Source organism: Thunnus albacares, chromosome 2, assembly GCF_914725855.1.
Source record: "Thunnus albacares chromosome 2, fThuAlb1.1, whole genome shotgun sequence".
Lineage (NCBI taxonomy): Eukaryota > Metazoa > Chordata > Actinopteri > Scombriformes > Scombridae > Thunnus > Thunnus albacares.
Window position 1 is genome coordinate 8,208,326 of NC_058107.1, and position 16,775 is coordinate 8,225,100.

Consider the following 16,775-nt stretch of genomic DNA (forward strand, 5'->3'; position numbering starts at 1 on the left):
TCATTTGGTTTGGAAGCAAAAGCAGTTTTCATTTTTGACAGGACATTAAGTCTTCATTTACAGTTTCTGAATTTCCGACAACAAAACAAAGCAAAAAATGAATGTCAATAGCTATTTATTATTTGAGGTAGTCCAGTATGAGTTTTAATGTTTTTACTTCCATTTATGTATGACATATCAACAACTAAATGTTCAACATAATATATAATTGTCACATAATAATATATGCCAAGAGGACATAGCTCCTCCCCTCACTCAGGTGTTCCAATTAGGTTGTATTGAGCTCACCTGGTGCCATTATAAAACGCAACATTAGTGCAATTGGCAGCATTTGGTCCGTTTTATTTTATCTGTGGCCATGGTTGTATGTTTTTTTCTTTGTGCAGCGTTATTGCAGTTGTCAGGGTCCTTTCGAGGTGAGACAGGTTTACCAAAACTATTTTTACCCCTTCTACAAAAATATAATTATTAAACTTTTTATATCGTTGATGTTTTCCTAGTAAAGAATATATATAAAGAATATATGTAAAGAATATATATATATATAATTACAGTAACAGCGAGTGAATTTTGTCCCATTCTTGTAACTTGATACAAACAGATGTTTCAGCTGGAAGCAGTCCTTTAAAGTGCGGCCTGGGCTTTAAACAGTGCAAGGATGGCTCAGAGTGTGTGCTTTACAGCCATGTGTGTGACGGGGAGCGTGACTGCAGGGACGGATCAGATGAAGAGGACTGTGCAACAGAATGCAATGAAGGTACTGGACTGACTCCACTGATAATACATTGTAAAGTCAAATACTATTTAGGGCCTGAGCCCAAAGGGCGAAGACCCTATTGTATTTGTTTGTTTTTGTTTGTTTCTTTCTTCTTCTTCTTATTCATTCTTTATTAATCCGCTCTGGGCATGGACTTTGTGCCAAACTGGGGCGTCTGACGTTTAAACTATAAGTCCGACCACTCAAACCTGTATCAATGGATTCGCGACGGAAATTCCTACAAAAATGTGTTTTATTTGTTTGTTTTTTTTAATGTAAGATTTGGCCAAAGTGATGGGATTTATGAGGATTTTTCACAAGAGTACTCTGAAATCCTTCTCTCCAGCTGAGAGGGAGGGAGAGAGAGAGAATGAGAGGGGGGGGTCAGACCTGTCAGCCCAGGTCTGAAAACATCTACATGCCTGTGACAGAAGCCCTTGGACTGCGCCACACTCCAGTTACTTAGTGTTTCTACACATCTGACAGCAGTGTTCAATCCTTACTTTTTTTTCAAGGAGTACATGTGCTCCTAAATGAAAATTGGATCACAATTATTTAACACAATCACTTTTTGACTGTCATTTTTGCCAATTGCCGATGTTGAAATATGCACATATTTTTTCCACTTGGCTTAGGAGACTGTTACACATGCAGTCATATATTGTACTAATGATCAAAAGAGACTAAAGCCTATATGAGGGAAGAACTTTAATGCTGAGCTACTGAACTCCAGTCTTCCTAAGTTCTTCCTTCATATATTGTCTTTCTTGATCATAGTGTAATCTATGCTTGCATGCATAATAGCCTCCTCAGCCAGCTGGTTAAAAATATGTGCATATATCGGCAATCGGCCACAATGAGTTGGAAATATCAGCATATCGGATATCGGCAAAAATCCAATGTCGTGCATCCCTAGGTAAGTCTTTACATTCCTAAAAATAGACTTGATGAAAATTAGGAAATTAATTTATTTTACACACAAACTCAACAAGGGTTTTCAATTTACTAATTGAAATTCAAGTGAATGGGCACAAAACTTGCATGATTTTTATAACACAGGTGTGAGCAAGGCAGCCATGTCTCACCCTGCAGAAAATTCTCATCCTCACACTGAGATTTGATGTTTCGCCATGACAGAGGAAGTTGCTATAACTTTTTTGTAAATGCTCCAGTCTGCACCAAACTTAACATGTTTGATAAGACTCCCGGCCTGAACATGTGTACATGACAATATTCCATCAGTGATGCAAACTGGCTGAATAGCTCCCCCTACGAAATTTCAGTAAAGCAGCCCCAACAGCGGGCAAAATAGTGGACAAAGGAAGTGATGTTTATCTCCTTCTTGCACTGTCTGAAAACAGCCCGGGTCTGAAGACCTCTACATGCCCATCACAGAAGCCCTTCAATTGTGCCGGGGCCCAATGTGTGCAAGGGCACAAAGGCCCGTTCAACGCTTTAATTGCCATTGCTTTCTATGGTTGTTTTGACCTACTCTGTCTGATATACTGTTTACCACATATACTGTTTAAGAACCCCCCCCCCCCAAAAAAAAGTTAAGTTTCCTGTCCTGCAAAAAAATCCTGTCATATTAAATTGAGCAAAATATCACATTACCTCATTAAGTCACTGCATGTTTCAGTGTTCTCTTTGGCATCTAAACTAACACAGGGCTTGTAATAAATAGTTGGGTCAAAAACTTGCCTGCATTCAAATAGACCAGTTCCAGTGTGCCCATGGGAAGAAGTGTATAGACACGGACCAGGTGTGTGATGGTGTACCTCAGTGTCAGGACCGTTCTGATGAACTGCAGTGCATGAAGCAAACTGAGGGCTGTGTTCACCACTGTGACAACAAGAGTCGCTGCTTGCCTGCAAACTTCCTCTGTGATGGAGAGAGGGATTGTTTAGACGGCACAGATGAGGCAAACTGTGGTAGGTAATAATGACTGAAGAGCATTGATCTTTTTACAAGAAATAATCATATCTGTTTTGAGGACTACAGCCATGAATTGTAATGTTTACCCATCTGAATCAGAGGACCAAGAGGAAGACAAATATGAAAAGGAAGAAGGGACCAGTGCAACTTCTAAGCCTCCTGTACCTACACCCATCAAGTGTCCTTTGGGCTCCAAACCCTGCAAAGACGAAGCAGAGTGTGTCCTCTACAACCATGTCTGTGATGGAGAGGCAGACTGCAGAGATGGCTCAGATGAAGAGGAATGCTTATCAGTTTGTGAACCAGGTAATCTGGTGTGTTTTGTTTTGTGTGCTTATCTGCTGTGTATGGGTTAAAATGTCTTTACTGCCCTCTAGTGAGCACAATAATCCAAGTGTATGAAAAGGAATTTGCTTCAAGTAAAAGTAACTGTGCTGACCAGATTCTTTTTTTTTTTTTATCTTTGGCAAAGTAGAAACAGAACATGTGTACAAACATACAGGTAACAAGAGGTTCAGTATTGCAGGATTTCAGTATAACAGGTCCAAAATTATGATATCATATAAATAGTGAAATAGACAAACAATAAAAAACTCAGTAAGAAAAGACAGAAGCACATATGAAGGGGGGGGGGGGGGGGGGGATCGAACAAAGCATAATGCATGTTTTGAAGCTCTGAATCCAGCAGTTTTATGGATCTTACTGGATGCAAATGAGGAATATTTTTGCTTGCGTAAGAAAGGTTTGGTTTTTTGCCATCAAAACAAAGAAATCAACCATATATCCAAGTGTTTAATACTGTGTCAAAACTTATTTATTTATGGAGAACTGTTGGATCCACTAAAACTGGGTAAACTCTACACAATTTGAAGTCCAATCATAACCTCAGTCTTGTCAGCATCCTGATGTCATGTCCTCTGCAGACCAGTTCCAGTGTGCTCATGGAAAGAAGTGTATAGAGCAGAGCCAGGTGTGTGATGGCGTGCCTCAGTGTCAGGACCGCTCGGATGAAATGGGATGTGCTAAGCACATGGAGGGCTGTGCTCACCAATGTGATGACAAGACCCGCTGCATTCCTAACAGCTTCCTTTGTGACGGGGAGAGGGACTGTTTGGACGGCAGCGACGAAGCAAACTGTGGTATGTTGTCATACCTGTACTAGAAAATGGGAATCATGCTACTTGGATTATTTGGCCTGTTTTTTTTTTTTTGTTTTTTTTTAAAAATCTTATATAGGAGACTTGTATGATATGTGTGCCCCCCACCAACCTCTTCAGCTGAAGAGGACTGCAGTGACAATGAGTTTAAGTGCACCAGTGGCCAGTGTGTGTCCACTACAATGCGCTGTGACGGCCACCCGGACTGCCGGGATCGCTCAGATGAGGAGAGCTGCACCAAAGCACCAGTGTGCACCACCAAGCACCGCTGTCCCCATAGCAAGGAGTGCCTGGTGCAGGAGTGGATCTGTGATGGAGACGAGGACTGCAAAGATGGCACAGATGAGAAGGTGGGTGTCTGAGGCAATACCACACAAGAGAAGACTTTTTTTTTTTTTTTTTTTTTTCTTTCTTAAAAAGGTGAAGTTTTGAGTACTAAGCTTATAGAAGTAAAAATGCAACCCAAAAAAGTCAAGTTTTCTGGGTTGGATGTAGCATCTTGTTTACTTATTTTAACTAATGTGTTTTGGGTGGGAACAATTTAAAGTACATGATGATCTTTGAGATAAAAAAAGAGGAATGTTTATGCAGTGGTACATCTTGAATTTTTCTCATTATTCTTTGCTACATGAAGGTCAAAGGTCAGTCAGTACAGAGCAGTACTGATGGAGCAGCTGGGTTTTCTGCATGTAGCTTTAGCTTAATGGTACTTGATGCCATAGCCAGGTCCTCCAATGGACTACACATTCAACATCCAATTGCCTCATCAATTTTTAAAAATGTTCATGAAAAGTTATAAATTGTGATATGCAACTTTGGATGATGGATGAATAATCCATTGGTTCTTTGTGCAGGACTGTCCTGTGGCTCCTCTGAACTGTGGCATATTCCAGTGGTCATGTAAATCCAAGACCGAGTGTATTCCCACAGCCTGGAGGTGTGATGGCATGAAGGACTGTGAGGATGGCAGTGACGAGACTGAATGTGAGTAGTTTGGTGAAAGAAATTAAACAAAACTCAAAATGGACATTGGCACAAATAAGGGAAAGGCATTTTTTAATATGACTGAATACCGGATCCATTCTGAACTTCAAAAAGTGATGTTTTACCCCTCATTGCTCTTGGTTTCACCCTGAAAGCATTTACACTGAAGGGTTTTCCTTTTTGTAAAACTGTAGCTGAATACTTGCTAAATTTGTATTAAACATGTAAATGGTGTGTGTGTCTGCATACCAGGTGGGGTGGTGAAATGCCTCCCTCACCAGTTCCAGTGTGGCAGTCAGGAGTGCCTGGATCCAGTTCTGTTGTGCAACGGCATTACCAACTGTGCTGATGGCTCAGATGAGGGAGGGAGCTGCCAGATAAACTGCTCAGAAGCAGATAACAGACGCTGCTCCCAGAGCTGCCACAGCACGCCACAGGGAACGGTGAGGATCCTGCATCTCCACAAGTTTGTGTGGTAGAGATTAATTTCGTGGGTGGCAGCAGGCTTATGTTGAAAGTTTGGAAAATCTGATTTTAGACCATGACTGTCCTGCAGGTCAGTTTTTTTTTTTTTTTTTTTTTTTTTAAATGGGAAGGTAAAAAATGCAAATTAAACAGCTCCCGAGGGACCATTCTGAATAAACAATCCCTCTTTCAAAAACTAAGTCTGTACATTGAGTATCATGTGGTTTTTATATAATATCTGACCTTCTGATCAGTACGTAATGAAGATGTTGCAGCTCCGGACTTGTATTTGTTGCTTGTTGTGTAGCGTTGTCGCTGTGCAGCGGGGTTCAGGCTCATGGAAGACGAGCTGACCTGTGCCGATATCGATGAGTGTGAAGGCCAGAGCTCAAGTGTGTGCAGTCAGCTGTGCATTAACACTCCTGGCTCCTACCAGTGTGACTGCCACCCAGGGTACATAAAGGAGGCAGGAGGACACCACTGCAAGATCACTGGTAAAGTCCTTTAGCAGAGAATATCTTATAGTTTGTTTTGGAGGGGAAGCATTTGTAGAAACGAGTATGACAGCAAATATTGCAACTCAAGGGAATATTTCAAGCATTTTTTGAAATGGGCTTATTTGCTGTCTTGTCTACAGTTAAGTGGTATCAGTCTTCTCATTTATGTCTATATGGTAACTAAGAAGCTACAACCAGCAGTAGGTTAGCTTAGCATAAAGACAGGGAACAGATTTTTGTCACAATGTCATATGATTTATAACAATTTGGCTCCATGGTTCAATAAGACTTCTGTCAGTGAGATGATCCTTATTTGAACCACTTTAACAAACTTTTCATGATTTAAGAATGCACACTGAATGGGATTAGTGAAGTATCACAATTATGATGATTCTGCTTTCATCATACCATAGGTGAACCCTTCCTGTTGTCGTCAGTGCAAACAGACCTCTTTCTGTTTGGCCTGCGCAGCGGCAGCCTGGATGTGTTGTCCTCTTCTGCCAAGAAGGCAGTCCTCTCTCTGGACTATGACTGGAGGGATCAGAGAGTCTTCTGGGTCTGTCTGGACACTGAGAGCATCAGGTGGTCCTCGCTGGACCAGAAGACCACAGAAATTCTGATTAGAGGTTGGTGCAACATGACTGGCATATTGGAGTCATTGGTTTAATATTAATTAATGTAGATGTTAGTGAAATGTAGGTATTCGCGGTCTTGCATGAGGATAGCTCTTCATAACACGTTGCTATTAACTGACATGATGATGGCTGTTGCAAGGATCAAACCTGTGACCTGCAGCTGAGGTAAAGTCTGTAACCACTAGTGAACCCTGCCACCCTCTGTTTCCACAGGTGTCCGGGCTGATTCTGTTGCGGTGGACTGGCTTGGGAGGAATCTGTACTGGATCGATGGAGTGAACAGTCAGATAGTTGCCGTCCGACTGGCCACAGCCATTAAGAAGTTACTGGACCACAGTGTCATCCTGGATGAAGACCTGGATCAGCCCCGCTCCCTGGCACTGATACCACAAAAGGGGTCAATATGAACTTATTTGCTCTTTTAAAAAAAAAAAAGAAAAAAAAAGTGGTCTTAAGGTTTTTATAAATATTGTGGAATGTTTTTTTAAAAAGAACATTCCACAATATTTATAAAAACCTTAAGACCACTTTTTTTTTTTTTTTTTTCCTCTACCAGGCTAATGTTCTGGACTGAAATTGGTAATGTAGTGAAGATTGAGCGGGCTGGGATGGACGGGTCAGAGAGGAGGGCAGTGGTGTACTCAAGTTTGGGCTGGCCAGGTGGTGTGGCTGTGGACACCATCTCTGACAGGGTCTACTGGACAGATGAAATGCTGAGATCAATAGGATCTGCAACGCTCGATGGCGATGACATTCAGGTAAAACATTTCAGAAGGAGAACATCAATATATTGTCTTTTTTTTTTTTTTTTTTTTGCTTAATATGCACCCATTGCAAAGCTTGTTACAGAACATTTTGGAACTTCAAATTTTAAACACTACAACACGCACTACATTTGTTCAGAAAAAGGTTGTCTTGTTCTCTTTACAACTAGAGGTACCCCAAAAGTGGCACTTCATGGGAGGTTTTTTTGTCTTGTTTTTTTGTTTTTTGTTTTTTGTTTTTTTTCCCCCTAAAATGGCTGCAGTATAGTCAGATGATGTCATGTTTGTGTAAAAACAGCAAGACACTGAAATCTAACAAATTAAGTCAAGTTAATGAAGTCAGATGCACAAATTGTAAAAATGTACAAGTAAACTGCTTCTGTTCTGTTTATATTTAAGATCCTACAGATGAAAGAGACCACCAACCCTTTCTCCCTGGCAGTGTTCAATGACATGCTCTACTGGTCTGATACCAAGAACCGAGTGGTGCAGGTTGCCCATAAAATCACTGGCAAAAACCACCAAGTTCTCCTGAAGAGGCTGAGACAACCTTTTGCCATAAAGGCAAGTAAAATATTCATAATTAAGGATGTTTAGACACAGTTGGAAATGGGGCTGATTATTGTATAATCAATGAGATACTGAAACTAAATTTGGAGCACTTTGTGTGTGTGTGTGTGTGTGTGTGTGTGTGTGAAGTATGCAAAGTAGCTTGCTGAAGAGCCTAAATACAGCTATAACCTTGTACATTTGAAATGTACAAGGTTGCTGTATTTACAATTTTTGGGTTATCAAATTCCAGTGTTGTAGGTCAACTAAAACTGCAGTATTGGTGTAATAAATATAAATATAGCACTTTGTACATGTATCATTTCTTTCAGGTCAATAGGATTTTATCTGCATTAATTTTTAAAAATTCATAACTTTCTTATTCCCTACAGATCATCCACCCAATGCTCCAGATGGGCACTGAGAGTCCCTGCAAGAAGATCAACTGTTCCCACATGTGTGTGTTGGCCCCGGGACCCAGGGCTGTGTGCAAATGTCCCTCTGGTCTTTTACTGGCTGAGGATGGCCTGACCTGTTCCAGCTTGGTCAATTCGGCATTCCTGCTGATGCTGTCTCCCTCCACTGTCACCCAGGTTTTGTTTATAATGCATAGTTTCACTCAGTCTAATGTGCTTTAATAGGATATACTTAAAATAATAGTTCAACATGGTGGGGAATGTGATTATTATTTTTTTTTTATTTCTGCTGAGATTTGGGTGAGAAGATTAGTATCACATGTTTGTATGGTAAATATGAAGTTGTAGCCAGCAGCCAGTTAGCTCAGCTTAGCATACAGACTGGAAACGGGGGGAAAATGGCTAGCTTGCTCTGACCAAAGGAAACGATCCACTGACAACCACCTCTAAAGCTCACTGATTAACATGTTTCATGTTTGTTTGTTTTTAATTCATACAAAAACTTAGTGTAAAAACAACAATTTGACTGTTTCCAGGCCAACACACTGGTACTGTTACCTTTTTACACTTCAGCTTTTGTATTGAAGATTTAACAAGATTTAATGTTAACTGGTGAGCTTTTGAGGTGCTAAACGATTTTTTTTTTTTTCTTTTTTGCACCTTTTTAGATAGAGCCAGGCTAGCTGTTTTCTCCAGTTTCCAGTCATTATGCTAAGCTAACCATCTGCTGGCTCTTGTGTCATTTACTGTACTGGTATCCAACACTCTAATCCAACTTCCTGCAAGAAAGTGAATAATATTTCCCAAAATGTTGAACTAATATGCAGTTACATGAAAGTGAAAGTATCAAATTACTCTAAATTTCTGTTGTAACTGTTCTAATATCTGCTGCGTAACATGATCATAAAATAACACAACAATATTGTACTTCTGCTAACATGACTTTCATTTTTATCAGAGTATGACAATGTTCGGATTTATTTATCAGATAATTTTATATTTAATCTCCAATTATCTCTGCAGATCTACCTGCAGTCCAGACACACAGCAGCTGGGCTGAAGGTCAGGCCTGAACACCTGGCCCTGCAGGTGCCCATTGTCAATAAGGCAGCCATCATGGACTACAGCCTACGTGACCACACCCTGTTCTTGACAGATGATGGCTCAACTTCACTCCGCTCCTTCAAACTGAAGGACTCAGTCTTGGCCTCTCAGGGCCAGCTTTTCAAACTCCTGGGCGACACCATCACTGCCATGGCCCTGGACTGGGTAACGCTCAACATCTACTGGAGCAGCACCAAACAGCCCCGCCTGCAGGTCACCTCCATCACAAGAGCACATACCGCTGTCCTACTAAAGGAAGGTATCGGTAGAGTGGAGTCCATCGCCCTCCACCCTCCCAGTGGGAGAGTGTGTTTTACCAACCTGGGTCTGCAGGGTACAGGTACTGTGGCTACTGTAGAGTGTGCCAACATGGATGGTGCTGAGCGCCATGTGGTGTGGAAGGATGCTGTCCAGCCCACATCTCTAGTTTTCTCCAGTAACGGGGCTACTATCTACTGGGCTGACACTAGTAAGAATTTTTAAATTTTTGTTTGTAGTTGTGGGAAATTCTTGTCACAAGTGTTTTCATGTTCAAGTCAAATGCTGTTCACACATTTTCTTACAAGACTATCATTGTTTTGAAGATTCAGTCTGTAAAAAAAATTCCCTTTAGTGAGTTCACCATTAGTCAGTTGGTCAAAAAGTACTTCAGATGTGAAATGAAGTTGTAATTTGTTGAAATAAGCAGTGACATTGAATGGATTCTTTCCCAGGTTTAGGTGTCATTGGTTCCGTACAGCTTGATGGATCTGGATACAAAGAGTTGAAGGTTGGTGATGGCCTGGCTGCTTTGGCTCTGAGTGATGACATGCTGCTCTGGATGACCGTCAGTGGTAATGCCTTATACAGTTGTGTACTGTACGTAAACACCCAATGGCATGTTATGTGTACCAACTACCTGGAGAGGTACTTGGTAGACAACATTCAATCTCACTCTGAATGCCCGAATAAGAAACTGTTTAATATTTGAGCCTGACATGCAATCATCCTGTGTGATAGAGTATTGTCTCTAAAAGGACAAGCTATGAATTGCCACTTGCAAACATCTGAATGTTTTCTGTAGATTTCTTTTTTTTTTCTGTTGTTTTTTTTCTTTCAGATAAGACTAGGCTGTGGTACAGAGATGAGCAGCAGCAGAACAGGTTGTGGTATGAGGTTGGCACAGAAGTGGTCGGCTTGAAGGCAGTCAGCAAGCCTAGCCAGACCGGTATGCAAGAAAACCACACAAGGACACCTGTTTTTTTTTTTTTTTTTTTTTTTGTTTTGTTTTTTTTTTTGGGTGTCATTATAGCCTCTTTAGAGTTTACCTATTGACAACAGTTTTAGATGGTGTTAATGTCATATAGCCACAAACAATCCCCTTATTTTGGCAGGTTCTAACCAGTGTACAGAAAACAATGGCAACTGCCAGCACTTTTGCCTTGCCACACCAGCAGGCCGGACATGCAAGTGTGCCCATGACAACATCCTTGTGAACGGCACCCACTGTGGTCCAGAGCAGAGCTGCCCAGCTGGTAGCAGGCTGTGTCTGGATCACCTCTCATGCCAGCCCGTTGAGAAATTCTGTAACGGGCATGTAGACTGTTCTGACCACTCAGACGAGAACTGTGAGTCATTGTACCTCCATTTAAAAAAAAAAAAAAAAAAAAAAAAAGTGTAAGAAAGTACAATTCATTTGATTAGAAATGGAAAATCATTTCCGGTTTGTCTGAAACTCTCTAGTGTCTCCTTCACAGGTATTAATCTGAAGCTGTGGTCAGGAGTCAAGGTCCCTGCTCCCACCCAGTCCCACAGCTCCTCTTCTCCTCCCTCTCCCACTCCTTTGTCAGAAGGCACTGACCTCAACATCTCCCTGAACACCAGCAGTCAGCTCTTGAACCTGGACACCCAGATGTGCAGCCAGAGACGCTGCAGTGGCAATGGGCGCTGTGTGGAGATCAATGGGAACACGGCGTGCGTGTGTTCACTGGGCCACAGTGGTGATTCCTGTCAGGACCATCTCCTCAAGACCATGCAAGGTCCCATTGTCTATGGCGCTGCTGGCCTCTGTGCAGGAGTGGTGGTCATTGCTGTGATAGCAGTGGTGGTTAAGAGGAAGAAGAATGCCAACACAAGGTCTTTCTGATTACTGATTCATGACAAACCCTCCTGACGCAAACATGAACATTTTACATTTCCTTACAAGACATAAAAACTTCTTTTTTTTAAAAACAAGACTGCATCTGCAGCCATGCTAGCAGCTCTGAGGCTGTACTTGGCCTGACTGGGCCACAGTGGTGCTGTGAGTTAAATGCTAACATGCTGACGTTTAGAGGTATGTTTACCATGGTCACCCTCTTGGCATTCTAACACTGGCTAATTGGCACATAGTTTTGCTGATATTTCGTCATAAACAAAAACCATCATCCAGCTGTACTTTGTGTTTAGTGCTAACTAGCAAATGTTGGCAAGCTAACAAGCTGAATTAAAATGGTGAACAAAGTAAAAATCAGCATGTGAGCGCTGCCATTCTTATAACATTTAGCTCAAAGTACCACTGTGCCCAAGTATCCTCATAGAGCCACTAGCATGACAGTAGACTAGCCTTGTCCTACTGTTACTGTATCTCATGTGCTGTGGCCTTGGTGCAGTGGTGGAATATACATACAAAATTACACTTAAGTACTATAGTTACTGTACTACATATTTGTACTCCACATTTCTGAAGGATATATTATACATTTATTTTCACCGTAGTTAACAGTTAGCCACTTTGCAAATGAACATAAAAACATGTAATATCCTTATATAATGCATTGCTATAGATAATACGCCAACAGAATATATGTTGGAAAAATTAACTCCACCTCAACCAGCCACAGTATTAAAAGTTGCTTACATGTTAACGCATCAATAATCCAGTCATAAATAAAGGTGAAGGGGACCATTCTACATAATGACGGGCTAATTGGCACATAGTTTTGAAGGTATTTTGTCATAAACCCAAATATCTGACAAATTAAAATCCTGGCCTGATGGACTTGGAGGAAAAATTAAGCAATTACCAAAGTTATTACAATTGATCCTGACAGGGAAAATAAGATTAAAGGTAAAGGATCACCAAAGTCTGTAGGCTTCACCCTCTGGGGACATGAATGTCTGTACAAAATTTAATGGCATCCATCCAATAGTTGAGAGATTTGGTCATTGCCATCCCTAGAGCTTTGCCACTAGCATGGCTAAAATATCAAAGATGCACAGACATCATTAAATGTCCATTAGCTACAGTGTCAAGATAGATCAACCAATCTTAGGAAGACTGTAAACATTGTGCATATCTAAATTTGATGTTTGTGGGAAGAATGTTAAGTGTTTGCCACAAGTAGCAATATCTGACTGTGTTGGCACAGGATGACATTTCTGTATTTCCTTCCTGCAGGAGAACTAGCCCAGCAGCAGTGAAGGAAACGAGTATGACTGACCTGGAAAACAAAGCTGAGACCGCCCCCAGTACGCAGACTTCCCCAGCAGACACAGACAAGCCAGAGGTGGACCTCCCTGAAAACTCTAAACTAGCAGTCGTCTAATTGTGCTTGTGGGATGACAAGTCTAACTCTTTTTTTTCTTTGCAGGAAGCGGTATCTTCTGTGGACTGATTTATGGGCATGCAATATTTTAAATAAATGGTCTGCATTTTCTACTTTTTCCTGTGAAGTTATTTTAGCATTTGTTTACTGTCACACCAGATAGTTATGCCACTGGCTTGAACATTATTCACTGATCAAAAAAGAATTTTCACACAATGGTGGGACAGTGCCATGAGGTCAATGGGTAACATCAGAGAGGCTGGTGACCACCAGGTAGACCCTCATTTGTTTGGATAATGACAAAGGACATGGATCTAGCATTGGAGGCAAACAAACAAACGTCTCTCTAACCTTGGTGTTCAAAGATTCTTCATACAAAACACTGTTCCTTATGCAACCACATGTCCCCCACAACTTACATGTTAAGTGTCACAAAGGACCAAATATCAGTTCCTTCTTACACATGGCCTTTGCCAAAGCCATGCTGCTAATAAGACACACAGGCCTTATTAGCAGCATGGCTTTTGCAAAGGCTATGTCTCTGTCCACCACTTTGGTCCATACTGAAACATCTCAAGTATTGGATGAATTTTCACAAAAACTGACTTGTCATTATGCTCAATCAAGCCAAAATTTAAATTTATTTAATATTTTGGTTTATAACCAAATACCCTTAAAACTGATGACATTCCCATCATCCAGCTGTACTTTGAGTTTAGTGCTAACTAGCAAATGTTGGCAAGCTAACAAGCTGAATTAAAATGGTGAACAAAGTAAAAATCAGCATGTGAGTGCTGCTATTCTAACATTTAGCTCAAAGTACCACTGTGCCCAAGTATCCTCATAGAGCCACTAGCATGGCAGTAGACTAGTCTTGTCTTTCTGTTACTATATCTGATGTGCTGTGGCCTTGGTGGAGTGGTGGAATATACATACAAAATTATACTTACTCAAGTACTATAGTTACTGTACTACATATTTGTACTCAACATTTCTGGAGGATATATTATACATTTATTTTCACTATAGTTAACAGCTAGCTACTTTGCAAATGAACATAAAAACATGTAATATCCTTATTTAATGCATTGCTATAGATAATATGCCAACAGAATATATGTTGGAAAAATTAACTCCACCGCAACCAGCCACAGTATTAAAAGTTGCTTACATGTTAACGCATCAATAATCCAGTCATGAATAAAGGTGAAAGGGACCATTCTACATAATGAGTACTTTTGTTCTTGTTTAAGCACATTTTGCTGGTTATACTGTGCTTTTACTTAAGTAAAAGTTTTAATGCAGGACTAACAGAATTAGTACTTTTACTTGAATAATAAGTTAAATATTAAACAGAAAATCTGAGTATTTATTCCACCGCTGCTTTGGTTCTCACATTTTTGATTTGTACAGTAAAAATGGTGAATTGACTGTTGCTGTCATTGTAAACTATGAGAGTAAATGTGGATATGGGACATGTAACTGGTGTGTATTCAGGACAGTATGTTTTAGTGGAAGCAAATCATTACATTTTTAAGTACAAAATGTATGAACTCAGCACATATGTCATATTTAACTGCTGGAAATGAAACAATGGCATTAGTGGATACTGTGGCAGATTTAAATATATTGAAGAAAAATCTAAATTGTTTTTTTCCCTGTAGGGCAGCTCTCTTTGTTGCCAGTGCAGTGATGCATGCTAAGACATGACCAAGGAGTTGTGATTTAGTGTCTCAACCACATTCTTCCTATTGTTTACATCAAAACCACAAAAAACATGTTTATGTTGTTTATGAATAGGAACTTCTGGTTTGCTTATTCTCTTATTGTTTTATTGTTTTAGCACTCTCTAATTTTACTGTGTCTGGGGTTAAGTTTTAATTGTTAGTGATTCACAGCTTGAGTGTCTATTTTATATTGTATTGCTATGAACATAAACCGGATGATGAATTACTGCCATATTCTACCCACACAGATCAAAAGCCATATAAGAAGATGTCTAGCTCGGCTTCTCTGCAGCTTTTGTCGGAGTTGAGACGTTTCAGAATTAGTCTGGCAGATCTCTATGGTGTGGAGGAAGAAGTGGATACTCAAACTATTACAGTAAGTTTTAAAGCTGGAATACTGTATCATTTAAAAATAATATAGCTTGAATATTCTACTATCTTCAGTAGTGCTTAACAGTGTATTTAGTTTTCATGACAAACTTATAATGTAAGATGTACATATGTTTAATGAACTGATGCTTCATTCTAGTATAAAAAACAATTTCAATTAACCAATATGGTGTTTATAATTTATTTGTTTCAGCAAATACAGGAAAGACAGCAATGGCTATTCTAAGGGCTACACTTTGTGCTGTCCTCATGGTGACTGTAACAATGTCTAAACCAGTAAGTAGCTCTACTGTTCTGCAACTAACTTATTCCAATTGTAAAGCAGACTAAGAGGACTTGTTTCAATGCTTATAACATTCCCTGTTACAACACTAGGTCTGTCTAAATGAGAGTGAGGATTCATCCATGCTATCGGAGTCCAGTGAGTCCAGTTCATCAGAGGAGACTGTGACTCATGCTAAACCTTCACAGGAACCCCTGCAGCCAGCATTGAAAGAGACAGATATGTCTAATTCTATGGAGGAGACCGACCCAATGGATACCCCTGCTCTACTCCCCTCTGCAGACTCAGAACCTTCTCCAACCATGCTCGATACTTCAGCCCTGCCAGACCCTGAAGACCCACAAACCTCCACTGACATTGACGCTTTACAGCTCATGCCAGATGACCCTTCACACACCGCCCTGTGTGTAGACATTGCTCAGGATATGCATGCAGTTAACGCTGACACTGTATGTGTTGAAGACACTGAGGGCTCACTACACCCAGGCCTTGCAGAAACTGACACTGTTATAGATATTGGTGGCACAAATCAACCACAAGTCACCTCCACCACATACCAAAGAATCCCCCAGGGAGCCACTCCACCCTTTCCTCCACACATCAAACCAACACGTCCACCATCCTCTCCAGCCCCTCCCATGCCAATCCCCATCGGAACCACCCAAGACTTGACCAGTGTTCCTGTTTGTTTCAATTGCCAGTTCCCGACCCCTGAGTTAGATCCACCTAGAGGAGATAGCATTTGACCCTAATAGCAAAAAACTGAACAGAAATTAAACAAATGTTATCCACTAATATCTTTTACACGATTTTAGTGTTTTATTCTTTTGTTTTCACACATTCTTAGTGGTTGGGAATCATTTCAATTTTGGTCTAATGTTGGAATACTTAGTCCTCTTAAGGTGCTTATTAGTTTGATTTTGCACTAATGTATCAAATGAATTGACACCTTAACTAACAACACTTCAAATGTATTCATATTAGCAGTTGAAAATGAAAATGTGATTAAACATTCATATCTTCAAATCATGAATGAGGATTGAATGAACTGAATAGTTCACAAGACAAGATAATACAAAATTGTTTAGTAAAATTATGTTTTTTATTGCCACCATTGTAAAAGTAGCCAAACATTACACCTGCGAGTACGGTAACAAAGATGTAAAAAAAACACGATTCTGGAGCTTTTTAAGCATTTGTTACAGCAGCTCAACAGAAACTACGGTAGGTACAGCATGTTGTAACTGTATAATTTTAGGACTAAATGAGGAGGTAATACTCAATGTGGTTCTTGTGTAGCAGTTATAGTTAATGTTATAATGTTAAATCAGTTTGTTAAAATAGGCTAAGAACACATTCCCAATGCAAAATATTAGACCAAACTGTCATCTCCTTAACTGGCTTTAGAAGATAAGCTGGTCAACGGCCCAGTCAGCAGCTTTTCCACCATATAAATTACAGGTGCATTCATATACTGTACATAACAGGATTATTTGACTTCTCAGTGAAAAATAATTATTTTGAATATTTCTCAGCTTGTCATAAT

General features: G+C 40.2%; 2 protein-coding genes across 4 annotated transcripts; both read left to right on the forward strand.

Annotated features, from left to right (window-relative positions):
- The first annotated feature begins 305 nt into the window (after positions 1-305).
- On the forward strand, positions 306-12,939 carry lrp13 (low-density lipoprotein receptor related-protein 13). Of its 3 annotated transcripts, none has more exons than XM_044364614.1 (21): positions 306-416; positions 602-757; positions 2,442-2,688; positions 2,792-2,998; positions 3,616-3,831; positions 3,970-4,199; positions 4,704-4,833; positions 5,086-5,276; positions 5,606-5,792; positions 6,209-6,421; positions 6,644-6,827; positions 6,987-7,188; positions 7,594-7,758; positions 8,136-8,336; positions 9,183-9,732; positions 9,977-10,096; positions 10,363-10,470; positions 10,637-10,870; positions 11,000-11,378; positions 12,682-12,790; positions 12,875-12,939. In XM_044364614.1, exons 2-21 carry the CDS (start codon positions 659-661, stop codon positions 12,896-12,898), a joined length of 3,996 nt encoding a protein of 1,331 aa, XP_044220549.1. In that variant the 5' UTR covers positions 306-416; positions 602-658; the 3' UTR covers positions 12,899-12,939. The 3 variants fall into 3 exon arrangements, with proteins under 3 accessions (XP_044220549.1, XP_044220542.1, XP_044220555.1); XM_044364607.1 differs by having other exon boundaries at positions 2,473-2,688; XM_044364620.1 differs by lacking the exon at positions 10,637-10,870 and having other exon boundaries at positions 2,473-2,688.
- A 1,694-nt stretch (positions 12,940-14,633) lies between these two features.
- On the forward strand, positions 14,634-16,276 carry LOC122991049. The gene is made up of 3 exons (XM_044364654.1): positions 14,634-14,932; positions 15,140-15,222; positions 15,322-16,276. The coding sequence occupies exons 2-3, from the start codon at positions 15,160-15,162 to the stop codon at positions 15,973-15,975; spliced, it is 717 nt and encodes a 238-aa protein (XP_044220589.1). The 5' UTR covers positions 14,634-14,932; positions 15,140-15,159; the 3' UTR covers positions 15,976-16,276.
- The last annotated feature ends 499 nt before the right edge of the window (positions 16,277-16,775 follow it).